This window comes from Notothenia rossii (assembly GCF_949606895.1).
Source record: "Notothenia rossii genome assembly, chromosome: 7".
Taxonomy (NCBI): domain Eukaryota; kingdom Metazoa; phylum Chordata; class Actinopteri; order Perciformes; family Nototheniidae; genus Notothenia; species Notothenia rossii.
In genome coordinates, this window is record NC_136905.1 from 18,415,191 (window position 1) to 18,441,446 (window position 26,256).

The 26,256-nt window shown below is 38.5% G+C and overlaps 4 protein-coding genes across 6 annotated transcripts; 3 read left to right on the forward strand and 1 right to left on the reverse strand.

Moving 5' to 3' along the window:
• The first annotated feature begins 645 nt into the window (after window positions 1-645).
• Window positions 646-1,971, forward strand: LOC307013593 (serum amyloid P-component-like). Its single transcript, XM_079641017.1, has 4 exons — window positions 646-745; window positions 967-1,024; window positions 1,181-1,283; window positions 1,377-1,971. Exons 2-4 carry the CDS (start codon window positions 967-969, stop codon window positions 1,885-1,887), a joined length of 672 nt encoding a protein of 223 aa, XP_079497143.1. The 5' UTR covers window positions 646-745; the 3' UTR covers window positions 1,888-1,971.
• Window positions 1,972-4,509: 2,538 nt separating this feature from the next.
• On the forward strand, window positions 4,510-5,830 carry LOC307013594 (serum amyloid P-component-like). The gene is made up of 4 exons (XM_079641018.1): window positions 4,510-4,608; window positions 4,830-4,887; window positions 5,044-5,146; window positions 5,240-5,830. The coding sequence occupies exons 2-4, from the start codon at window positions 4,830-4,832 to the stop codon at window positions 5,748-5,750; spliced, it is 672 nt and encodes a 223-aa protein (XP_079497144.1). The 5' UTR covers window positions 4,510-4,608; the 3' UTR covers window positions 5,751-5,830.
• A 2,505-nt stretch (window positions 5,831-8,335) lies between these two features.
• Window positions 8,336-9,662, forward strand: LOC307013853 (serum amyloid P-component-like). The gene is made up of 4 exons (XM_079641399.1): window positions 8,336-8,435; window positions 8,657-8,714; window positions 8,871-8,973; window positions 9,067-9,662. Exons 2-4 carry the CDS (start codon window positions 8,657-8,659, stop codon window positions 9,575-9,577), a joined length of 672 nt encoding a protein of 223 aa, XP_079497525.1. The 5' UTR covers window positions 8,336-8,435; the 3' UTR covers window positions 9,578-9,662.
• Window positions 9,663-9,752: 90 nt separating this feature from the next.
• Window positions 9,753-26,147, reverse strand: LOC307013852 (phosphatidylinositol 4-phosphate 5-kinase type-1 alpha-like). 3 transcript variants are annotated; one of them, XM_079641396.1, is made up of 17 exons: window positions 25,557-26,147; window positions 23,191-23,229; window positions 21,630-21,664; window positions 21,370-21,453; window positions 21,036-21,166; window positions 20,446-20,563; window positions 19,472-19,624; window positions 19,009-19,308; window positions 15,012-15,247; window positions 14,831-14,914; window positions 14,508-14,556; window positions 14,177-14,261; window positions 13,909-14,079; window positions 13,129-13,261; window positions 12,984-13,037; window positions 12,805-12,904; window positions 9,753-12,690 (listed from the first exon to the last, which is right to left on the reverse strand). In XM_079641396.1, the coding sequence occupies exons 1-17, from the start codon at window positions 25,600-25,602 to the stop codon at window positions 12,676-12,678; spliced, it is 1,833 nt and encodes a 610-aa protein (XP_079497522.1). In that variant the 5' UTR covers window positions 25,603-26,147; the 3' UTR covers window positions 9,753-12,675. The 3 variants fall into 3 exon arrangements, with proteins under 3 accessions (XP_079497522.1, XP_079497523.1, XP_079497524.1); XM_079641397.1 differs by having other exon boundaries at window positions 9,753-12,693; window positions 25,557-26,145; XM_079641398.1 differs by lacking the exon at window positions 23,191-23,229 and having other exon boundaries at window positions 25,557-26,144.
• Window positions 26,148-26,256: the final 109 nt, after the last annotated feature.

Consider the following 26,256-nt stretch of genomic DNA (forward strand, 5'->3'; position numbering starts at 1 on the left):
AAATATTGCTACAAAATATGTTCAAAAAAAATCAGGAGAAAAATGCAATCATTGGGTCGAATCATAGCTCGATTAGGAACACTGACCTTTAATCTTCTTTGAACCAGTTGTGTGAAAATTACAAAAAAGCCAGGGGCAAAGATTAAAATGGGCACTTATTTGAGCAATAGGATGTGTAACGTGACAAGAACTCTCAATGAAGCAGATGGATGTTCAAAGAGAATGTATGCCTACTCAATGATAATTATTGGATAGCCTACTTCTACAGGGGCACTGTCAAATAGTTAAGGCACACAAACAAACACAAATTCATGCATATATTGCATATGTAGACTTAGATAGATAGATAATGGGAAATGTTTGCGTTGCAGCAGCATAAAAAACACAAGGCAATAAGAGAAATTAAGACACAAGAAATAAACAGTCCAAAATATTTCAGAAATAGAAACAATTAAAAAAAGTTAAGGTTTAGTATATAAAATATAAAAAAGATATACACATGTGGAAAATATACAAGTTTAAATATAAATACTTATAAAGGGTTGCACATGTGAGGTGCCCTGTAATGAAAAAAATATATGCAAGTGTCCTGGTATGTCCTTTCAGTTTGATTTACTTTGTGGTTAGGAAATAGTCCACAGTCCTGGTAAACATTGCTCAACATCATGTCTGAAGAATAAAAGCAGGAGAGACATCCTGAAACGGGGTAGTCACGGACAAGAAGCGTTCACGGACAAGCGAGAAGGTAAAAAATACTACTTATAGCTTTCAATCAATTTAATTAATCAAGTTGGGTCATTTACTATTTATGTGTCATTAACTATTTAATCCTTAGATTTGATGTCAGATTGTAAAATAACCTGTTTTAGTTGGTAAATATGTCTAAATGTTCTTGCTTAGATCTCGCAGATAATGGTGATTAATTATTTTCATTGATACTAAAACATTGACTTGTTGAAATCTCAGATGGAGAAACTCATGCTTTTGATGGTGATCTTTGGAACATGTTGTGCAGCACCCCAAGGTTTGTAAACTTCGACCGACAACATTGCGGAGAAGTTTGTTTATGGAGAAGCATTTGAATACGATCGCTTTAATACTTTTGTTTCTAAATATTTTAATTAATAATATTTTGTTTGCTCTCCTTCCCTAAAAATAATGTTGTTTTCCACCTGTGCAGATCTTTCAGGTAAAGTGTTTGTCTTTCCCAAGGAGACCAACACTGATCGTGTAGTACTCATGACACCTAAAAACAGATTCAACTCTGTGACCACCTGTCTCAGGTAACTGGTGTTGTAATCAGAAAGCTTCATTATTTGTGGTTAAGTTTGAAGAACGGTTTGTCAGATTTTCTCAATGCCTACACATCTTTTCAGATATCAATCAGATCTCAGCAGGACATATGCAATCTTCTCTTTGGCTACACCCAGTTTCAACAATGACTTTCTCATCTTCAAGAGTAATGCAGAGAGTGACATCAATCTGCATGCTCGGGGTGAGAACGCAGGCTTCACGTCACTGAAACTTGATGCCAATACCTGGCACTCTATGTGCGCTACCTGGGACTCCTCCACTGGGTTGGCTCAGCTGTGGGTGGACGGCAAGGCGAGCACCAAGAAATTTGTCCGAACTGGGGCCATCACTGGAGCTCCCATCGCCATCCTGGGCCAAGAGCAGGACACCTATGGCGGTGGCTTCGATGCAAAGCAATCATTCATAGGTATGGTTAGTGACTTCCACATGTGGGACACTGTCATCCCCACCTGTGAGATCAGACGCTATATGGAAGATAAGCACTTCAGCCCAGGCAATGTGTTCAGCTGGAAAGCCCTGGACTTTCAAGTCAAAGGGCAGGTTTTGATGGAACTGGCATCTGAAGTTATGTAACATGGTGTATAAATGAATAAATCACAAGTAAACCTTTTTTTGATTCTCTCAAGAAGATTAAAGTATCTTCAGAGAATTACATGATGGCAGTGCTCTTTTCCCTTATTTTGCATACACTATTTTCAAAAGCAACTATGAACATGTAGATAATGAAGAAAGGGACCAAAACCAAGATTTAGAAAATATTTGTAATCCTTTAAAATCAGACATGAAAACATCACCACCACATAACTGAAACATGGCAGGAAGGACAGGCAGCACATATTGCATGAGAAGGCATTTCTGTGACTCCTATGTACATATACACATTTGTATACACAGTAAAAAATATAGTAATTGAAGCAACAACCAGCAACGTTGGCTCGCACACCGTGTGAAACATTCATGTAGAAAAAGCACGGGCGATCAACAACCCAGAATCATGGAGCTAATACATCCATCATAGCACAATCTAAACATGAAGTATAAAATTGTCAAATAGCCCCCCTTCAAAGGCAATACACGCTATAAAGTTTCAGACATCCTTCTGTCAGTATACGTACAATCTAAAAGTTACAATACACAACTTTTATCATTTCAGCCTGCAGCAATCAACCATGTCAATAAATATATTTCTTAGAGCTGAAAGGTGGCAGAAATTGTGGTTCATATTGCATTAATTCAAATAACCTGTAGTGTCTACAATGAGTACACCACCCTTTAGGAAGGAGGATCATGTTCGTCTTGTGCCATGGTGTAGAACATAACTGCATCCATCAATTACACAGTGCCAGTCAAGTCAAAACCCTGGTGTGATAAAACATAATCTGGATTTCCTGTGAGAAACATTTTCGGAGTGTTTTCTTTTTTGGCCGTTTGACTCCAACTGAATACAATTTTAAACTGATCTTTTGGAAATAATCAATATCTTACATTTTTAGCATATGAAACATGATTGATTTCAAGAAAATTATCCTTACTATGTAAAGGTGTTAAATAATGGTGTCTAAGAGCTACCACAATTGTACTTAATTTAACAGGAATGTGGAGGTTGCATCTTGAAATATCTCAGGCCACAAAGTAATTTAAATCTTTGATAAACAATACATGTATGTAAGATACATCTTATCAGACATTAAGTTATTTAGCAAAAAAAAACAAATATCCAGTTCCAGTAATAACAGATCCTTAAAACATAGGTTAACCCAGTGTTATTACCATGTACAAAATATCAGTCCATGCAGGTAATGAGGAGCGTCGAGGAACGAAACAATTATAAATAATATTTTATTACCAAGTATAATGCCATTTTTTAGACTTACAAAGCAGATGTTGGTTTCCGGGACGATGTCTGAGAGTGAAATCACATCTTAATTCCCAGACAGGTTGCCTGAATTATCCATAGCCCCTTCGTCCCCAAAACTGGAACAGAGATAAGATTTAATTACGAAACAACTAAGACAATAAATAAACATTTATCATTGCCTTCTGTACCTGTGATGGTCCAGGTTTGTGTTTGCTGATTTGTGCACTTCGACCCCTACAGACCTACGGATAAAGGTAAACTCAGATATATGAAAAAAACAACTTGAATGATGATTTATAATAAAAATGCAATCATTGGGTTGAATCATGTGAGCAGAAGGTGCCCTGTAATAAAAATAGGCCTTCTTTACTACTGCAACAATGATGCGAGTGTCCCAGTATGTCCCTTGATACAAAGCTGTTTGATTTAGTTTATAGTTGCGAAATAGTCCACAGTACTCCATAACAAACATTGCTACAAAATATGTCCAAAAGAAAATCAGGAGAAAAAAAAAATCATTGGGTCGAATCATAGCTCGATTAGGAACACTGACCTTTAATCTTCTTTGAACCAGTTACATGAAGATTACAAAAAATCCAGGGGCAAAGATTAAAATGGGCACTGCCTTGTGTTTTTTATGCTGCTGCAATAGGATGTGTAACGTGACAAGAACTCTCAATAAAGCAGATGCTTCTACAGGGGCACTGTCAAATAGTTAAGGCACACAAACAAACACAAATTCGTGCATATGTATACTTACAGTAGATAGATAGATAGATAGATAGATAGATAGATAGATAGATGGATAGATAGATAGATAGATAGATAGATGGATAGAAAGATAGAAAGATAGATAGATAGATAGATGGATAGATGGATAGAAAGATAGATAGATAGATAGATAGATAGATATATGGATAGATAGATAGATAGATAGATAGATAGATAGATAGATAGATAGATAGATAGATAGATAGATAGATAGATAGATAGATAGATACTTTATTGATCCCAATTTGGGAAATGTTTGCGTTGCAGCAGCATAAAAAACACAAGGCAATAAGAGAAATTAAGACACAAGAAATAAACAGTCCAAAATATTTCAGAAATAGAAACAAAATAGCATTACAATTTAAAAAAGTTAAAGTTTAGTTTATAAAATATAAAAAATATATACATATGTGGAAAATATACAAGTTTAAATACAAATACTTATAAAGGGTTGCACACAGTGAGCATAAGGTGCCCTGTAATGAAAAAAATATATGCAAGTGTCCTGGTATGTCCCTTCAGTTTGATTTACTTTGTGGTTAGGAAATAGTCCACAGTCCTTCATAATAAACATTGCTCAACATCATGTCTGAAGAATAAAAGCAGGAGAGACATCCTGAAACGGGGTAGTCACGGACAAGAAGAGTACACAGCCAAGCGAGAAGGTAAAAAATACTACTTATAGCTTTCAATTAATTTAATTAATCAAGTTGGGTCATTTACTATTTATGTGTCATTAACTATTTAATCCTTAGATTTGATGTCAGATTTTAAAATAACCTGTTTTAGTTGGTAAATATGTCTAAATCTTCTTGCTTAGATCTCGCAGATAATGGTGATTAATTATTTTCATTGATACTAAAACATTGACTTGTTGAAATCTTAGATGGAGAAACTCATGCTTTTGATGGTGATCTTTGGAACATGTTGTGCAGCACCCCAAGGTTTGTAAACTTCGACCGAAAACATTGCAGAGAAGTTTGTTTATGGAGAAGCATTTGAATACGATCGCTTTAATACTTTTGTTTCTAAACATTTTAGTTAACGATATTTTGTTTGCTCTCCTTCCCTAAAAATAATGTTGTTTTCCACCTGTGCAGATCTTTCAGGTAAAGTGTTTGTCTTTCCCAAGAAGACCAACACTGATCGTGTAGTACTCATGACACCTAAAAACAGATTCAACTCTGTGACCACCTGTCTCAGGTAACTGGTGTTGTAATCAGAAAGCTTCATTATTTGTGGTTAAGTTTGAAGAACGGTTTGTCAGATTTTCTCAATGCCTACACATCTTTTCAGATATCAATCAGATCTCAGCAGGACATATGGAATCTTCTCTTTGGCTACACCCAGTTTCAACAATGACTTTCTCATCTACAAGAGCAATGCAGAGAGTGACATCGAACTGAGTGCTCGGGATGGGAAAGCAGACTTCACGTCACTGAAACTTGATGCCAATACCTGGCACTCTATGTGCGCTACCTGGGACTCCTCCACTGGGTTGGCTCAGCTGTGGGTGGACGGCAAGGCGAGCACCAAGAGATTTGTCCATACTGGGGCCATCACTGGAGCTCCCATCGCCATCCTGGGCCAAGAGCAGGACACCTATGGCGGAGGCTTCGATGCAAAGCAATCATTCATAGGTATGATTAGTGACTTCCACATGTGGGACACTGTCATCCCCACCTGTGAGATCAGACGCTATATGGAAGATAAGCACTTCAGCCCAGGCAATGTGTTCAGCTGGAAAGCCCTGGACTTTCAAGTCAAAGGGCAGGTTTTGATGGAACTGGCATCTGAAGTTATGTAACATGGTGTATAAATGAATAAATCACAAGTAAAACAAATGTTTGATTCTCTCAAGAAGATTAAAGTATCTTCAGAGAATTACATGATGGCAGTGCTCTTTTCCCTTATTTTGCATACACTATTTTCAAAAGCAACTATGAACATGTAGATAATGAAGAAAGGGACCAAAACCAAGATTTAGAAAATATTTGTAATCCTTTAAAATCAGACATGAAAACATCACCACCACATAACTGAAACATGGCAGGAGGGACAAGCAGCACATATTGCATGAGAAGGCATTTCTGTGACTCCTATGTACATATACACATTTGTATACACAGTAAAAAATATAGTAATTGAAGCAACAACCAGCAACGTTGGCTCGCACACCGTGTGAAACATTCATGTAGAAAAAGCACGGGCGATCAACAACCCAGAATCATGGAGCTAATACATCCATCATAGCACAATCTAAACATGAAGTATAAAATTGTCAAATAGCCCCCCTTCAAAGGCAATACACGCTATAAAGTTTCAGACATCCTTCTGTCAGTATACGTACAATCTAAAAGTTACAATACACAACTTTTATCATTTCAGCCTGCAGCAATCAACCATGTCAATAAATATATTTCTTAGAGCTGAAAGGTGGCAGAAATTGTGGTTCATATTGCATTAATTCAAATAACCTGTAGTGTCTACAATGAGTACACCACCCTTTAGGAAGGAGGATCATGTTCGTCTTGTGCCATGGTGTAGAACATAACTGCATCCATCAATTACACAGTGCCAGTCAAGTCAAAACCCTGGTGTGATAAAACATAATCTGGATTTCCTGTGAGAAACATTTTCGGAGTGTTTTCTTTTTTGGCCGTTTGACTCCAACTGAATACAATTTTAAACTGATCTTTTGGAAATAATCAATATCTTACATTTTTAGCATATGAAACATGATTGATTTCAAGAACATTATCCTTACTATGTAAAGGTGTTAAATAATGGTGTCTAAGAGCTACCACAATTGTACTTAATTTAACAGGAATGTGGAGGTTGCATCTTGAAATATCTCAGGCCACAAAGTAATCTAAATCTTTGATAAACAATACATGTATGTAAGATACATCTTATCAGACATTAAGTTATTTAGCAAAAAAAAACAAATATCCAGTTCCAGTAATAACAGATCCTTAAAACATAGGTTAACCCAGTGTTATTACCATGTACAAAATATCAGTCCATGCATGTAATGAGGAGCGTCGAGGAACGAAACAATTATAAATAATATTTTATTACCAAGTATAATGCCATTTTTTAGACTTACAAAGCAGATGTTGGTTTCCGGGACGATGTCTGAGAGTGAAATCACATCTTAATTCCCAGACAGGTTGCCTGAATTATCCATAGCCCCTTCGTCCCCAAAACTGGAACAGAGATAAGATTTAATTACGAAACAACTAAGACAATAAATAAACATTTATCATTGCCTTCTGTACCTGTGATGGTCCAGGTTTGTGTTTGCTGATTTGTGCACTTCGACCCCTACAGACCTACGGATAAAGGTAAACTCAGATATATGAAAAAAACAACTTGAATGATGATTTATAATAAAAATGCAATCATTGGGTTGAATCATGTGAGCAGAAGGTGCCCTGTAATAAAAATAGGCCTTCTTTACTACTGCAACAATGATGCGAGTGTCCCAGTATGTCCCTTGATACAAAGCTGTTTGATTTAGTTTATAGTTGCGAAATAGTCCACAGTACTCCATAACAAACATTGCTACAAAATATGTCCAAAAGAAAATCAGGAGAAAAAAAAAATCATTGGGTCGAATCATAGCTCGATTAGGAACACTGACCTTTAATCTTCTTTGAACCAGTTACATGAAGATTACAAAAAATCCAGGGGCAAAGATTAAAATGGGCACTGCCTTGTGTTTTTTATGCTGCTGCAATAGGATGTGTAACGTGACAAGAACTCTCAATAAAGCAGATGCTTCTACAGGGGCACTGTCAAATAGTTAAGGCACACAAACAAACACAAATTCGTGCATATGTATACTTACAGTAGATAGATAGATGGATAGATAGATAGATAGATAGATAGATAGATAGATGGATAGAAAGATAGATAGATAGATAGATGGATAGATGGATAGATAGATAGATAGATAGATAGATAGATAGATAGATAGATAGATAGATGGATAGATGGATAGATAGATAGATAGATAGATAGATAGATAGATAGATAGATAGATAGATAGATACTTTATTGATCCAAATCTGGGAAATGTTTGCGTTGCAGTGGCATAAAAAACACAAGGCAATAAGAGAAATTAAGACACAAGAAATAAACAGTCCAAAATATTTCAGAAATAGAAACAAAATAGCATTACAATTTAAAAAAGTTAAGGTTTAGTTTATAAAATATAAAAAATATATACACATGTGGAAAATATACAAGTTTAAATACAAATACTTATAAAGGGTTGCACATGTGAGCATAAGGTGACCTGTAATGAAAAAAATATATGCAAGTGTCCTGGTATGTCCCTTCCGTTTGATTTACTTTGTGGTTAGGAAATAGTCCACAGTCCTTCATAATAAACATTGCTCAACATCATGTCTGAAGAATAAAAGCAGGAGAGACATCCTGAAACGGGGTAGTCACGGACAAGAAGAGTACACAGCCAAGCGAGAAGGTAAAAAATACTACTTATAGCTTTCAATTAATTTAATTAATCAAGTTGGGTCATTTACTACTTATGTGTCATTAACTATTTAATCCTTAGATTTGATGTCAGATTTTAAAATAACCTGTTTTAGTTGGTAAATATGTCTAAATGTTCTTGCTTAGATCTCGCAGATAATGGTGATTAATTATTTTCATTGATACTAAAACATTGACTTGTTGAAATCTTAGATGGAGAAACTCATGCTTTTGATGGTGATCTTTGGAACATGTTGTGCAGCACCCCAAGGTTTGTAAACTTCGACCGACAACATTGCAGAGAAGTTTGTTTATGGAGAAGCATTTGAATACGATCGCTTTAATACTTTTGTTTCTAAACATTTTAGTTAACGATATTTTGTTTGCTCTCCTTCCGTAAAAATAATGTTGTTTTCCACCTGTGCAGATCTTTCAGGTAAAGTGTTTGTCTTTCCCAAGGAGACCAACACTGATCGTGTAGTACTCATGACACCTAAAAACAGATTCAACTCTGTGACCACCTGTCTCAGGTAACTGGTGTTGTAATCAGAAAGCTTCATTATTTGTGGTTAAGTTTGAAGAACGGTTTGTCAGATTTTCTCAATGCCTACACATCTTTTCAGATATCAATCAGATCTCAGCAGGACATATGGAATCTTCTCTTTGGCTACACCCAGTTTCAACAATGACTTTCTCATCTACAAGAGCAATGCAGAGAGTGACATCGAACTGAGTGCTCGGGATGGGAAAGCAGACTTCACGTCACTGAAACTTGATGCCAATACCTGGCACTCTATGTGCGTTACCTGGGACTCCTCCACTGGGTTGGCTCAGCTGTGGGTGGACGGCAAGGCGAGCACCAAGAAATTTGTCCATACTGGGGCCATCACTGGAGCTCCCATCGCCATCCTGGGCCAAGAGCAGGACACCTATGGCGGAGGCTTCGATGCGAAGCAATCATTCATAGGTATGATTAGTGACTTCCACATGTGGGACACTGTCATCCCCACCTGTGAGATCAGACGCTATATGGAAGATAAGCACTTCAGCCAAGGCAATGTGTTCAGCTGGAAAGCCCTGGACTTTCAAGTCAAAGGGCAGGTTTTGATGGAACTGGCATCTGAAGTTATGTAACATGGTGTATAACTGAATAAATCACAAGTAAAACAAATGTTTGATTCTCTCAAGAAGATTAAAGTATCTTCAGAGAATTACATGATGGCAGTGCTCTTTTCCCTTATTTTGCATACACTATTTTCAAAAGCAACTATGAACATGTAGATAATGAAGAAAGGGACCAAAACCAAGATTTAGAAAATATTTTTAATCCTTTAAAATCAGACATGAAAACATCACCACCACATAACTGAAACATGGCAGGAAGGACAGGCAGCACATATTGCATGAGAAGGCATTTCTGTGACTCCTATGTACATATACACATTTGTATACACAGTAAAAAATATAGTAATTGAAGCAACAACCAGCAACGTTGGCTCGCACACCGTGTGAAACATTCATGTAGAAAAAGCACGGGCGATCAACAACCCAGAATCATGGAGCTAATACATCCATCATAGCACAATCTAAACATGAAGTATAAAATTGTCAAATAGCCCCCCTTCAAAGGCAATACACGCTATAAAGTTTCAGACATCCTTCTGTCAGTATACGTACAATCTAAAAGTTACAATACACAACTTTTATCATTTCAGCCTGCAGCAATCAACCATGTCAATAAATATATTTCTTAGAGCTGAAAGGTGGCAGAAATTGTGGTTCATATTGCATTAATTCAAATAACCTGTAGTGTCTACAATGAGTACACCGCCCTTTAGGAAGGAGGATCATGTTCGTCTTGTGCCATGGTGTAGAACATGCATCCAGCAACACAGTGCCAGTCAAGTCAAAACCCAGGTGTGACAAAACATAATCTGGATTTCCTGTGAGAAACATTTTCGGAGTGTTTTCTTTGTTGGCCGTTTGACTCCAACTGAATACAATTTTAAACTGATCTTTTGGAAATAATCAATATCTTACATGTTTAGCATATGAAACATGATTGATTTCAAGAACATTATCCTTACTATGTAAAGGTGTTAAATAATGGTGTCTAAGAGCTACCACAATTGTACTTAATTTAACAGGAATGTGGAGGTTGCATCTTGAAATATCTCAGGCCACAAAGTAATCTAAATCTTTGATAAACAATACATGTATGTCAGATACATCTTATCAGACATTAAGTTATTTAGCAAAAAAAAACAAATATCCAGTTCCAGTAATAACAGATCCTTAAAACACAGGTTAACCCAGTGTTATTACCATGTACAAAATATCAGTCCATGCAGGTAATGAGGAGCGTCTGATTTCATTTTCATGATAACGGTACTGGATCCTGAACATTTGCAGGAACTCCCCCTTCTCCTCTCTTTGGTGCCGCGACTGGCTTAAACAACAAAAGACTCAGTCCTAAATCTTCAACTGTGCATTGATGAACAGAAAGTAGTTTTCTTTTCTTCCATATTCACAAATCACATTTCCCCTTCTCCCTCTCCCTCTCTGCTTCATAGACCAAATGTGCCTACCAAACACACACAGTAACTCCTTCAGTGAGATGTCTAAGATCTTGAGTGGTGCTACAGCAACTATGTAGCTATTCACATTTCTGTATCAGAAACATCTCTTGGTGGTACAAAGCTCAACAACATAAACACAATATATTAAGTGAAAACAAAGCATATGTTTTTAGATCAACAGCCACATCAAATCTGAGTAAGACTACATATTAAAACAACTAATATTAGTTAAACACATGGTTATTAATATTGGTCCAAGAGTGGATGTGGGCATGGGTCATTTCTGTAACCAGCAGGAATGAAAAATAGAAGATATTCTAACTTAAAAGGATTAGATTAACCACTCTAATGTGATTAGACTTATCACATAATAAAAGAGGGATTGTACTAGTGGTTGCAATACAATCTGAAATTATTTGATGCCCTGTTTGTTGGTCCAGACATACAAATGGCAGTTTGACGACCTTAGTTGTAGTGATAAGGCAGGTTTTTCCAACACTAACCTGTAAGAAATGTGAGTTATATATCACATGTCCAGGAGGGGGATACATGTAAAGGCACAGACAGATGGAGGACAGTAGCTGGGAATTATGACTCTTCTACTAGCTCAATACCATGACTACATGTAACAGCAATGCTACAGTATTCTCTCTGCAGCAGCTATTTTCTCTTCATGAGCACATATGGTCACTTCAGAGAGGGAGATTTCAGGGTTGTACAAATGTGGTCTGCCATGTTAATAAGACACATTCTATGTAAGAAAAACATTGTAATGTACATTCAGCAGTGGCAAGATCTAGCTGGACCTCTGCATCACCACCGTGGCCTCCAGCAGAATAACTTAGAACAAAACGTGAAACAAAATGACCCCTTTAGGTTCAAACCCATTGATCCAAAATCCAAATTCAAACAAATAATGTACATCGACAATCGATTAAAAGAAATGCATTCATGTTTACAGAGTCAACAGCAGCACATGTTGATTAAAAAAAGGAGTGTTAATTGCTCAGAGTGCACCTGGTCATGATGATTTATAAAAGGGGGTATGGATGTGCGGTAATGGAACACTTAGGTGTGAACCATGGAAATGTGAATCCAGACTCTGCAGGAAACATTCACTCTTACAAATGCAGGCTTTGCCCTTGATGTGCATGTTCCTGCTGAAAGGCTGTTGGTGCCATCTCAAAGAACCACGACTGTCTCTTCATGGGAAATGTAACTGCCCTCACCATCCACTGGTGACTGGGGCATGGACTTTTAGCAATGTACAACTAATCGTTTAGTTTATGATGTCATTGAAGCTTCCTTCATGTTGTGAGCATGACAGAAAATCTTTGTTCAAACAATGTCATTCTGACAATTTCAGGGTCATACACCTTTTTCTTCCAGGTGTAAATCAAAGTCAATTGGGCTTTGGGAGGCTGAAGACTGGGAAGGGTAAAACCTACCGCTCACCGGCTTCTTCTTGAACTTTCCACCATTGCTATTTCATTGTCACAACCTCCACTGCACCTCACTGCTTCATCCAGCGATCCCTGTATACTCGGTACGGTTGATAAGAACTGAGGTGCAATGGAGGGTCCGTGGAGGATGGATGACTTTCACTCTCTTTAATCTTCCACCCACATAACCTCGCTCAGAAACACGTCATCCTCAGATGTCTGTTATCTACTGGGAAGATGAAATGAATGTCAATCGAGAAATGTAAGACTATAACCACGTCAACGATACAATTATAAATAATATTTTATTACCAAGTATAATGCCATTTTTTAGACTTACAAAGCAGATGTTGGTCTCCGGGACGATGTCTGAGAGTGAAATCACATCTTCATTCCCAGACATGTTGCCTGAATTATCCATAGCCCCTTCGTCCCCAAAACTGGAACAGAGATAAGATTTAATTAGGAAACACCTAAGACAATAAATAAACAAAAAACATGTATCATTGCCTTCTGTACCTGTGATGGTCCAGGTCTGTGTTGGCTGATTTGTGCACTTCGACCCCTACAGACCTACGGATAAAGGTAAACACGAAATACATTAACCGAGTAGGAAGGTGAGGTGTGAGAATAAAGGTAATAAATGATCTTTGATAGGCTTTACCGTAGTGGTGGAGAGGTGGAAGCAAGTCCTGTGCTGCCGAGTGAAGAGGTGGACAGGTTGGCCTCGTAGTCCGCAGGGTTTTCTCCAAGCGGAGGCGTCCTCGGAACAAGATCTGGTCTGCCGAACAGCACGCCTGTAAACAAAGTATCATTAAGAAACCAGATCTCAACAACACTTTCTCCAATCAGAGCACAGACGTGACAATTATATATCTGCCTCATTCACCAACATCTTCAAGTTCAAACAAAAATGTGTTCTTGTAAAAGGTCTTAAGAAAGGTCTACATCAGATTCATGATGTGTACTTAAACCACATAATTGCTCTTAACTCTGTCTTTATAAAGAAGCCAAAAGAAATAGAAAGTCACGACAGTAATTCTGCAATTGAATATTTAAATGTCTGCAGAGACTGAAGGGCCATGAGCACACACAGTAGTTCAAATACATTTGAAAGGATTGAGTTAAGGATGCTAGTGTGTAGTTTACCGTTTCATTGGGTTATAATTGAATCAATTGTTTTAATAATAAAAATATATCATGTAATTCAAATCTTTTTACATAAAACTGTAGAATTGGACAATAACGTCAGCACTCAATCGTGTCCTAGCACGCCCTTGAGTCAGCATTGATTTGTTTTTTTAATACCCAATCCAAAGTAAATATAAGATCAAATCCTTAAAAAGGAAACATTATTCAAACTGTAAGTGTGTTTAAGAAGAGAGCTGTTTGTAAGAGTGGTTGTAGAATAATGTCCACACTGCTCGTGAGGTGTCAGTCTCACCGCTGTCGGCCTCTGAGTCGGTGCTCTTGAAGTGGCTGTGGTAGACCAGTCTGGAGTCGACTGCTGACTGTCCCGTAGCGTTGGAGAGCGGGGGGGGAGCGCCCAGGGTGGGGGCCCTCCGGAGGCCGCCCTGACCCCCACCACGACTCTTCTTAGAAGGTGAAAGTTTTACTGGTAAAGATGGAGGATATAAAAGAGCATATGGTCACTAAGGGAACCAAGACAAGTCACCCATGGGATTTCTGAATAAATGCATATTTATGCTTACGTGGAATTTTCTTGAACACTGTGTTGCACATGAATTGCTGGAAACGATCTGCATAGAAGCCAGGTCTGTGAACTGAAACTGTGTCCTAAAGTATCAAAAACAAAAACAGAGCCATTTAATACTTTCTGTTCAGAATGATCCATTTATTAACAACTATCTATAAATCTGCCATTTAGTAATCAATTTAAAACTAGTGAAACCAATTTTTCTTTGAGCCCAAGATTACATCTATAAAGGGTCTTGGTTTCTCAATTTTCTATTATAAAAACTGTGTCCGCTCCAGATGAGGCTTTGTTTAGCTCTCCAGAACATTCAGTGTGTAAGCTCTTACCCCATCATGGACCAAGGCCTTCCAGGAATGCTCCAACTTCTTAATAAACCTAAATAATAAGACATAATTAAACAATTTACTGGAAGTTAAATAAATGAGTTATGTAGGAATGAAGCTTTCTCATGAATTCAAAGCTTTCAGTGAAGGACTCGGAGCATAGGGATTGTCTCCCAGGCCACACACAGGACTAATAAGCACTAAACTGCCTGGTTGGTTGGCCCGGCTACCCAAACAAAACACAAAGAGGGAAACGGACTGTATTCTATGATCAGGATGAGATTACTCAAATGTATGGCTTCAAGGCAAACTGCTGCTGAACAAACCTGTAGGACTGCAGAATGTCGATGATGCCGATGTAGATCAGCAACCTCTCTCCTTTACTATTACGAGATGGAATACCGCCCATGCTGGAGAGACAGAGTAACAACAACATATCATTGTCATGTCCCAGTCACAGATTAAATGATAATCAAACATATGTTCACATTGAGCAATAAGACTCACTGGTCCTCTGAATCCAAAGCACCCTTCCCTCGGGCCTCCCCCTGAATGGACTCCATGGCCGTACAGTAAAGACTTTTCTGAATTTGTGGCCGGCGCTGATCTGGGGTCACTGCTCCCTCCGACCCCCCACTGTCACCAGAGTTGCCCCCGCTACGCTCCCGGTCCCGACTGGCCTGGTCCATGTTGTGGATGCCCATCAACAGACTGTAATCCATGATCTTAAAACTCTGCAAGAGCTTCACGACACAGAGAAATACAATTAACATGAGCATCAATCAGTCCTGCTGTTTTCATGTTCACACGTGCACTCTCATAGGCAACACTCCACATGCTCAGGACAACCCTGCAGTTATTGGGGCTGGACGTAATCAAATCATCGTTATTATGAAAAAAATGCAACTTAATCCTTCTTATATTTGTCTTTTTTAACCAGTTTTACTATTACTTATTAATCTGTTATGTTTTTATACCTTTTTTTATTTTAGTTTTCTGTAAACCGTATTGATAAGATTAGAGGAAAAAAGGAAAAATAGCAGTCAGAAATGATGTATAATGTACTGTATAAATTGCTGGAACAAAATTAAAATATACTTAAACAACAATTTATACAATAAAATTAAGGTGAGTAACATACAGCATCAACAGCAAATCCAACGGCAACAATAAACAATAAACACAGCAGTGTATACACAATGGAAAAAACCAATTGAAAGATATGGTCATGGCGATTGAGAAACCATCGTAAACAATAAATGTGTAGTGAGAAGTTGATTTCTACCACTGGAACATACATTTAAGTGGGCATGAGAAGCTAAGTAGCCGTGACCACAAAGCAACCACAGAGTTATTTTGATGAATAAATGATGTGAGCCTTTGTTTTATAACTCGTTTGGCTTTCTCAAGTCAGACAAGCCAACATTATACATCACAAAATGACATCCTGTATTATCTGGAACAATAATGCCACCTGTCTCTTTCATCTTTTAAAAAGGAATCGTCCCTCAAAGTAAACAAAGTATTAGATTGCAATGTCATGCAAGCTTGAATCATTTCTGCAACACTAGACTGTTGGGGATGTCAGCGGTGGAGAGGCTCGACACTAAGAGACAAACAACACTGAATGACTGCCTTGAGAGAAAGTATAGATGTCTCTGTAAATAACATTGAGTTGAACGTAAAAAAAAAAGAAATTCTCCTCAAATGCTATCGAACATGCTGCTTATTGTGTCTAGACAATCACAGAAATGTAATCATTCTACTTGTTGGTGCCTCACAGAACTAAAAATATCCACTAAATTATTAATACAAAAGTATATATACACATATATAAAAAATCTGATTCCCAAATTAAAGGTCTCCTATCATGCTATTGTTAGGCATAGATTTCAGATATATACAAATATATGAAAAACATGTCTATGAAGTGTTTTGCTCAAAATACCAAACAAATCACCCATTCTAGCCGTGCCTCATAGCCCTCTATTTCACTTCCTGTTTGAAAAGTGCTGATTTGGGAAGTAAAGCTTTGCGGGAGAATCTACCGGCAGATACTGCGGTGATGAAACGCCATATCCTGGATTATCAAGGATTTTTTCTGAAACAGTATGGAGCTCAAAGGCTTTCTCTCTTGCCGGTTATACCACAAGGTGAGTTCCTTTTTATTTCCTGCTTCTTCACACACATGCTCTCCAGTACAGGTCAGCTCTGAGTGTTAGCGATGCTAATGTAAACATGCACCGACCATATTACGTCCAAAACAGTCGGGCATTGTTTCTGATAGCAACGTTTCTGATAGGGCTGTGGGTGTAAAGCCAGCCTACATTTCCGATATTACGTCATATCGGACGCAAATCTGGATCAGCTCCGTTGTAGCCCCGTTTTTAGAGATTTGGGTAAGGCAAGGCAAGGCAAATTTATTTGTATAGCAAAATTCATACAGTGATGCAATTCAAAGTGCTTTACAGGATCAAACAGAGAAAACACAATACATTGAGAAGAAATACAAAATAATTAATTAAAAGAAAAAGAACCATGTTTAACAGTTCGAAAATTAGAACATTTAAATTTGAAAAGCCATATTAAAAAGAAATGTTTTTAGACCTGTTTTAAATGATTCTAAAGTGCTAGCCATTCTCAGATGTTCTGGGAGTTTGTTCCATGCATTAGGAGCATAGACGCAGAAGGCTGCTTTCCCACGCTTTGATCTCACAAATGGAACAGTGAGCTGGCCTGCGCCTGAAGACCTAAGGGGTCTGCTGGGTTCGTACCACTGAAGGAGGTCCTTGATATATTTGGGTCCTAGCCCGTTTAGTGCTTTATATGTGTGCACTAAAATCTTAAAGTAAATTCTCTCACTAACTGGAAGCCAATGCAGCGATCTCAGCACTGGAGTGATGTGATCCGTTTTCTTTGTCCGGGTTAAGACTCTGGCAGCAGTATTTTGAATTAGTTGGAGTTTACGGAGCGATTTTTTTGTGAGGCCTGTGAAGATGCTGTTGCAGTAGTCAAGCTTGCTAAAAACAAATGCATGGACAAGTTTTTCAAGGTCTTCCTTGGACATAAGGTCTTTAATACGCGAGATATTTTTTAGATGGTAGTAGGCTGATCTGTTGATTGCCCTGATGTGGCTGTTAAAATTGAGGTCAGAGTCTAAAATTATACCTAAGTTTCTTGCTTGACTTTTCGGTTCGAGTAATAGTGATTCCAGGTGTGCAGAGACTTTAATTCTTTCTTCTTTGGTTCCAAAAACAATTACTTCAGTTTTTTTGTGTTGAGCTGTAAGAAATTACGGCACATCCAGTCATGTATTTGTTTAAGACATGGGATCAATAAATCAGTAGGACCGTATTCATCTATGGAAAGTGATATGTAGATTTGGGTGTCATCCGCGTAATTATGATAAGAAATGTTGTTATTTCTAATTATTTGAGCAAGTGGCAGCATGTACAGATTGAATAGAAGGGGCCCGAGGATCGACCCCTGGGGGAACTCCACATGTCATTTTGGTTCTGTCCGATGTACAGCTACCAATTGAAACAAAATACTCTCGGTTTTCAACATAGGATGTAAACCATTTTAGGACAGTGCCAGACAGATCCACCCATTTCTCTAGTCTTTCTATTAAAATGTTGTGATCTACGGTGTCAAACGCCGCACTGAGGTCTAATAGAACTAAAACTGTGGATTTCCCACAGTCGGTATTACAATGAATGTCATTTAAAATCTTTAATAAAACCGTCTCTGTGCTATGATGAGACCTAAAACCAGATTGGAAGGTGTCTAAAATGTTATTGGAGGTCAAAAGCTGTTAAGTTGAAGGTAGACAACCTTTTCAATTATTTTGCTTAAAAATGGTAAATTTGAAATTGGCCTGTAATTACTGATTGTCAGTGTATCGAGGGTGTTCTTTTTTAGCAGTGGCTTAATAACTGCAGTTTTCAAGCCCTTAGGGAAGTAACCTGAATGGAGCGACATGTTCACAATCTGAAGTACATCTGAGGCAATATAGCAATAGAAATGTTTAAAGAAGTTTGTCGGAAGACTATCAAGACTACATGTAGTTGTTTTTAGATGGAATATAACGTCTTCAAGTGTTTTATGGCTGACTGGATACGGAGGAAACAGAGGGTTTTATTTTCTGACGCTGCGTGAGTTCCCCGACACACTGGAGACACATATTTATGCATAAAAGACATCAACAAGTGCATTTTGCATGATAGGTCCCCTTTAACTTTGGTTTTAAATCTCAATATTTTTGAAAAGATAATTCAAACTTGGATTTTTAAGTCATATTAAATGCACGTATTTTGAAGAAAATGCAGTATGGTTTATGTAAGGGCAAGATGATAATGTATTCAGCTGGCGTATATATCATGAGTTTGATTAGGTACTTTAATAAACTTATATGTAATGTAACAGATGTGTCCTGTACTCCCATGTAGGCTGAAAAGCTTGAGTAAAAATGAATGGACCAATTAAAAACCAGTCTGTGACTCACCAGGCAGTCCCTCTGTATAGTCTTGCACATGGCATTGAAATTGTCGGCTTCCAGCAGCAGCCCGTCCGGCAAGTCCTGGATGAAGTCCAGGTCTTTGTGAATGGGAACGGCCTTCTCCCTCTCTTTAGGGGACGCTCGCCTCTTATAGGTGGAGCCCTTCAGGTCGTATTTAAGGTGCATGGGGATGATCCGAGGAAGAAGATTGTTCATCACAACAATACGGATGTTTTTTCCTCCTGCCTGAACGCAATACAGCCCGTAGAACTTGGGTAGCAAGGTGCGCTTGTTTTGGTTAATGTTCTGTAAGGAAAGAGGGTAATGAAAAAGAGATATATGGCACACTTTATTTTAGAGAGACTTCATTAGCGCTTGCTCTCATTTAAGCCTCATACTCTCACAGTTACTGAAATCTCTTATATGGAACAGCCTCCCACTTCCTGTTGTATGTATTTGTCAGGCTCACCATGAAGTATCCAGGCAGGAGTTTCTGTAGGAACTCTGCCTCTTTGTGTTGAACAGTCTTGATGATGAACTCGTCATCACTGGAGACATAGAAGAGGGATCCGCTGGCTCCGGGGTTAGACAGCTCGATCAGACCATCATTACACAGAGAATACTACAGAGGAAGAGGAGTCTGCATCAGTGACCAATTGAAACAAGGCAAACACGTTGGCATTTCCAAAAATCTTATCAACTAAAACAGTGTTTTTATTTTTTTTATTTAAAAAAACAGCTAGTAGAAAAATAATTTAGTTGTGACAAAAACATAAAAGCACGAAATATGATTAAAATAAAAGTGACCACAGTGTCCACACACAAATTATTGTAGAAACAGTCTGCAGTTTTTGGTTGTCTTGTTTGTTGATTGGTTAAAACATTCAGCTTTGAAAAGATATGTTAAGGTTTATTATCTCTCATTGGAACTGAGTCTCATAATTTGTCTTCAACAAGGGGCACAGGTTAAAACCACTGAATACAAGGGCAGTGGCCGTTTCTCAATCGCGAGGATGCTTGCTTGGTAGCACATGTCTTTCGAGTCACTTCCTTCAGAAGCTAGGCAAGAATCCTTCCTGGCATTCGGAAACGAAGAGTGGAACAGGCTTGCAAGTGTGCAGGTATGCGTCAAATCTGTGCCTTACATTTTCGGCACAGATTTGGGGAAATTGGTCCGTGCGCAAAGCATTGTGGGGATTTGAAGGACGCGAAGTCTACCCATGTGCAGCCTTGAAATTACCCCCAAACTAAGGACGCAGCCTCTGTGGAATTCCAAGTATGCTGGAGATTGGAACAGTCCTTCGGCGGCACTCGATGACGTAGTATCCTTGAAATATTGGCTTGGAAGCCAGTTTCCTCGCGTTTGAGAAACGGCCAGTGACTAAAGCTATCAGCAGAGCAGTTCCTGTAAACATGGAAGTGTGTGTTTGTGCAAGTACTGACCAGGTAGTCATCTGGTCGAATGCCAAAGAGTTCCCTGAAATAACGAAAGGCAATTGGAGCGTAGGTCTTAAAGCGAAAGTCACTATAGTGATGAGCAGGAGTCAGGTTACTGCCTTCACTGAAAACACATCAAAGAGAGGAGAGCACAAATTCACAATTAAACATTCACAAAATATTCAGTGAATGATTTTCCCTGCCAAAATAATGATATAATAACAATATTATCGCAATATCAATAGAACATTTTAAATACAAACAAACACTAGTAAAGCTTTTTAATACAAACAAATACATTTTAAATACAAACAAATACCAGTAAAGCTAAATTAAATGTATCTTTATCTTAGAATATACTGGATTTCTACTGAAAGGTGCTCTCTTTTACAAATGAATTACACTTCAAATATGGGTGCACGGAATTGGAGAGAGAGTCCGTAACAATAACTTTACAAAAGTTTACTAAATGTAATTTAATTGATGATTTTAAAGTCAATCAACATGATATTACCAAATCAATACTCATTATTAACGTCTAATTGTTCACTGTTATTTTCAAAGGTTATTCAACAACAACAACTTCGGTTATCAACCTGGGGAAGAAGATGCTTTCGACCACAACAAAGTCCTGCATGAGAACGTCCCTCTCCGCCTTCTGGCTTAAGCTGCCAACGGTGTGAGTGATGCCCAACTGGATGGCACCTTTCAGGGCAGATGACGTAGTCTAGAGGGGTCGGAGAGGGAAAGATAGTAAACCCCAGAACAAACTAAATATTCCCCCATGACTCACTCGTCCCTATTCTTGGTACATCTAATGAGAGAAAGTCCCAAACTAATTTGAAAGTATGACCACCTTTTACACTTTTCAACTCTGCTACATGTAATAAAACAACCCACTGGTGTGGCCAACCCCCACCCTGTTCTGACCTTTTTATAGGTGGTCTCTCCGGTGGTGGTCTCCACCCCCCGGTGTCCGATGGTCTTCTTCATACTCTGAGTTGTGCCAGGCAACTGATGAGAGGGGCAGAGAGGAAAACATTTAAATATAGTCTGGTGAGTGTGTTAGTGAACACAGAAGATCGAGCTGAATCCGATATGTAGATGGGTTTGCTGGATCAACATTTACTTGACTTCGGATGGTACATAATAGAGAAGCAAATTATTAACACATTCTTTGACATCCATACCTCTGAAGGGGCCATTTTTCGGATGCCACTGGTCCCTAAGGACACAAAAAGGTTCAATTAGGAGTTACAGTGGGACAAAGACACAAACACTTGAGAACAAAATGTGAAAAGGCAGTAAAACCTTTAGGGGCGGCTAGTCCCCTTGTTTAGACTCAACCTAAAGGGAAAGTTAGGTTGTTTTGTATGAAATACTCTGTCCATAGTCAGTTTATCATCTAGAGTAAATGGAGGTTTGCACGCCCCCAGTTTGGAGAATCAGAATGACGCACACAAGCAAAGCACTGTACTGCTGTGGACACAGGAAGAAGCAAAACGTTATTTTGTCACCTTTCTATTTTATGCTCTTTTATACCTCTTTACATCACCTCTACAGTCCTTTCCGACTGTGAACTGAAGCAGTTATCTAGGCTCTCTTCAAACTCAAACTCCTTACATTTTATTTTAAAGTGCAGAACATCGGAGTTGCTTTTCTACTCAAGGGGTCTTTCTTGAAGGTGAATAACCATCCCTTCAATGCAACTCTTGTAAATGTCAACCAGTACGGTCAGTGTAAATGTGATGCTTTTTAAAAAGAGTTTGTTAAAGACTGTTTTAAGAAACCCTCTGCTGGTTAATTAGGAGGGCTATTTCCAGCAGCGGCGGACGGCTATGAGGCCAATGATGAGCCCAGGCCTAAATGTGGCTGCAGTCACGCTGCCCTCGATACCTCCGCTCAATGTGAACTGGAACTACTTCTCCCCTGAGCTGGCTGCTCCAGATTCATCTGCTCCCTGAAGAGGTATATCTACAGTCACAGCCTCCTTTCAAAAAATCTGCCATTCCTAGCTCTTTCTGCAACAGCCTACTTTGCTTCTGACTTTAACTTTGCATTTCTTATTTTTGATTAATGCCGTCGTAACTATTGTTTGTTGAATTGAGCTATTGCGCGTACTGATAGCAGAGGATTAGTATCGTTAAGGTACAGTAAAACACATATTGAGAGTTATAGACCTCAAGAAGCAAAATGTAAGGTAGGTTAAAAACATGCCCCAAACAAATAAACATATCCTCCTGGATAAGCATGGTAACAATCACAGCACATAACAGTTTTGTAAGATATGTCCAGTAGAAACAAAGAAATACATGATTTCCTATGTCCTTACGTAAACTTGCTGTCCGAACCTACTTCTCACCCACTTTGCAAGCACCTCTAGCCTGTAACCAATGGCAATATGTACTTCAATGCTGCAGTGCCACAGGTCAATATATACAGAGGATGTTGGGTAGATTAAACAACCTTTCCTGTGTGTGAAAATGCATCTACGCCCAGCATGAATCCAGGAGATGCACAGTAAGTGGACACTGCAACCCAGGAAAGGTAGGTGTGTTAATAATAAGGCAGACTCACTGAATGCCATGCACGTCTTCTCAGTTAACAAGGAGGGACACACTGCAATCCACCGGGAAACAATCAGCATCATTCTGCACACATTCCCAACTCTCATTATGTAACACAACCACACACTATATCTTCATCACTACTCGTGCAGTTTCTGATCACGCACACCCATGCCGCGAGTACCTCGCTGAAATGCTCTCCTCCAGAACTGAGTCCTAATATCTGTGGAGCAGGACAGAGGCAGCCTTAAAAGCTTAACCCAGAAACGGAGCTGCACTGAACAACACATGTACTGACCGTGTTTAGGTACGAGGAAATGTACCATGTAAAGCTGGAATGATTACTCAATTTAATACGAATATTAGTGCTAAGTAATATCTCTGGGTATTGGACTGATAGTTGGAAAATGATCTGGAAAATCATAATGAGTACTTTAATTATTTTCCACCCATCTTATACACAGAATAGCTTATTTATTGATTCATTAATTTGGAATAATTAGCAGCAAAATGTATTAGGAACATACATAACCATCAACTACCCTAACTTTATCACATTGCAATGTTTTCAAGAGTTAATATGAAACTGGCCCTGGTAATAACACACACTGCAGTAATCAATTATTAGATCAATAGAAAAATAATAACCAACTCTTTTATAACCAATTCATTGTAAAAGTACATTTACATGTACAAAAAAGTACTGTTTTCAGCCTATAAAATATGAACATGCCCTACATTTTCCTGCATTACCTTATATTTAACAGAATGGACTCTTTATATAAACCAGTTGGTCTTTATCGAAACTGTGATGGACATTTAACACATGTTTTTTTTTTTTTGACATACCAAAGAAACAATGAAACTAGATTATAATCATTACATTAATGAAAATACCTTTTAGTTGCAGCCAGACACCGATAAAAACCGACACTGAGCATAAGATTCAGGGTAGTAATTACCCACCCCAACTCAACCCAATTACTTAAGAATGACTTTAGCTCTTCAGTTAGAGGCCTTACGACAATAAGCAAACCATCTGTTCCTCTCTGTATACTAAACAACTCCCTGCCAGCCTTGTTCACATGTAGCCCGCAGCATACACAAAGCAATAATATGGGACACGCACAGTTTCCTAACATAATTGTCTTCTTATCATAGCTACATGAATCTACAGGATCTTGCCCTGATGAGGAAACAAGGCAAATCAAGGCTCCTACACTGGATATTACATGATGTTACTGTCACTCAAATGTCTGTGAGTGTGTATTTCACAGATTGCTGTGTCTTGTATTTGTGAATGTCTATGCTCTCAGCCATGTGGGAGCCACAAGAGTCATTTGAAGGCACTATTTTTATTCACTGATTCAGACTGGGTGGTTACCACAGCAAAAGCAACTCCTCTCTAGACAGGAAAGATAATAAGTGACACACTAAACTAAATGGATTAGCAAGATGCAACCTCCCCATCATCTGTCCTGTCTAGAGAATAAGACCCATATGTTTCTTTGTGGTCACTGAAAACTGAGAAAGACCAATTCATGAGCGATTCATCATACAAAAATGTGAAATCAAGAGAGATGGACAAACATTTCATACACTTAACAGGGACATGACTGTTCATTATCTGGGTTAGCATGACAAACTTGTAGGAAATCAATAAGATCAATATTTTTTCCGATAATATATCACTATGAATCTTTGGACACTAACGCTAACTGACAGGGGGCTGGTGTTGAGTGAAATAAATGACAAATGGATCTGTTGCTACTCTGCTCCTGTAGTAAACATCTATATTTCTGTTGGCCTTTTATAGAACATTTAAATGTATCCAGAAATGTTATATTGTGTATCATTTGTGATAAATGTATTTTCTACTGTAGATATGTTAATATTTGCTGTTTATTTTTTTATCACGTTTGTAGTTTAATCCACCTTTTGAATATGTGTATATTTGAATGCCTGAATATACTGCTGCTATAACAAAAGGATTTCCCAATTTGGGATGAATTATCTGTATACCACAGACCCTGACAGATAGAGGAAAGGGAGGGGTGTAACGGGCTATAACAGGGTAGTTTCCCATGGATGGACAGACCCTATTCAAACAGCAGCTTCTTATACATTTACAAAATAAGTGTAATAAACCTTGCAATTATCCTCCTGCTTCCAGCTAACTCATTAGCATTCAAACAGCGTTAACAAATCACCGGCTTGATAACAAAACAGACCACTTGAGCCAACGTGGTCCAGGGAATTATTTTTTTAATGCATCCTAATAGACAATTATATATAAATACTGTCCGCTCGCTGGCTAAAGCTTATTAGCACCAGACTGGGGTTTATCTAAGGCAGTTTAACAGGCTACACATTGCTTGTTTCATTTGTTAGGTTGAGAGCCTCGATGCTAACTGGCTAAGTGGCTAACCGGGACGTGAGAAAGCCACAGTCCCCGAGTCCCACGGTTAATATCGCTATAAAATGACACACGGTTATGTTTTTATGTTCGTTTGAAGACGACAAAAGGAGGAGTATTTATACACTAGATACCTGTCGGGGCTGTTGATCCCGAGTCTGCCGTCCCAGCAGTCGCCATTACGGTCTGCCTGTTCTCATCCCAGACTGTAGAGCCGACACAGAGGGCTCTGATGCTCGGCTCGCAGCTGCGCCACAGCGCCGCCAGCAGACCGAAGAGGAACCGCTTCACTTTCACTTTTACTCCACTTCATATTCATGTACCTCAAGTTTAAAAGTTTAGAATAACCTTGGTGTTCACTAACTAAGTACATTTACTCAAGTACTGTACTTGACTGAAATTTTGAGGTACTTTACTCGAGTATTTCCATTTATGCTACTTCTATTCAGAGGTAAATATTACATTACATTGCATTTAGCTGACGCTTTTATCCAAAGCGACTTAAAATAAGTGCATTCGACCAGGAAGATACAACCTTGAAGAAAACAGAATCATATAACTACATCAGGTTTCATAGAGCCAAACATTTAAAGTGCTACTCAACTGGCTTTAGATAAGCCAGCCCTTTATTAGTATATAAGTGCTTTGTTAGTAATTCAATCGCTCGAAGTGGAGTCTAAAGAGATGAGTTTTCAGTCTGCGCCGGAAGATGTGTAAGCTTTCTGCTGTCCTGATTTCAATGGGGAGCTCATTCCACCATTTTGGAGCCAGGATAGCAAACCCACGAGTTTTTGCTGATGGGAACTTGGGTCCCCCTCGCAGTGCGGTTGCACG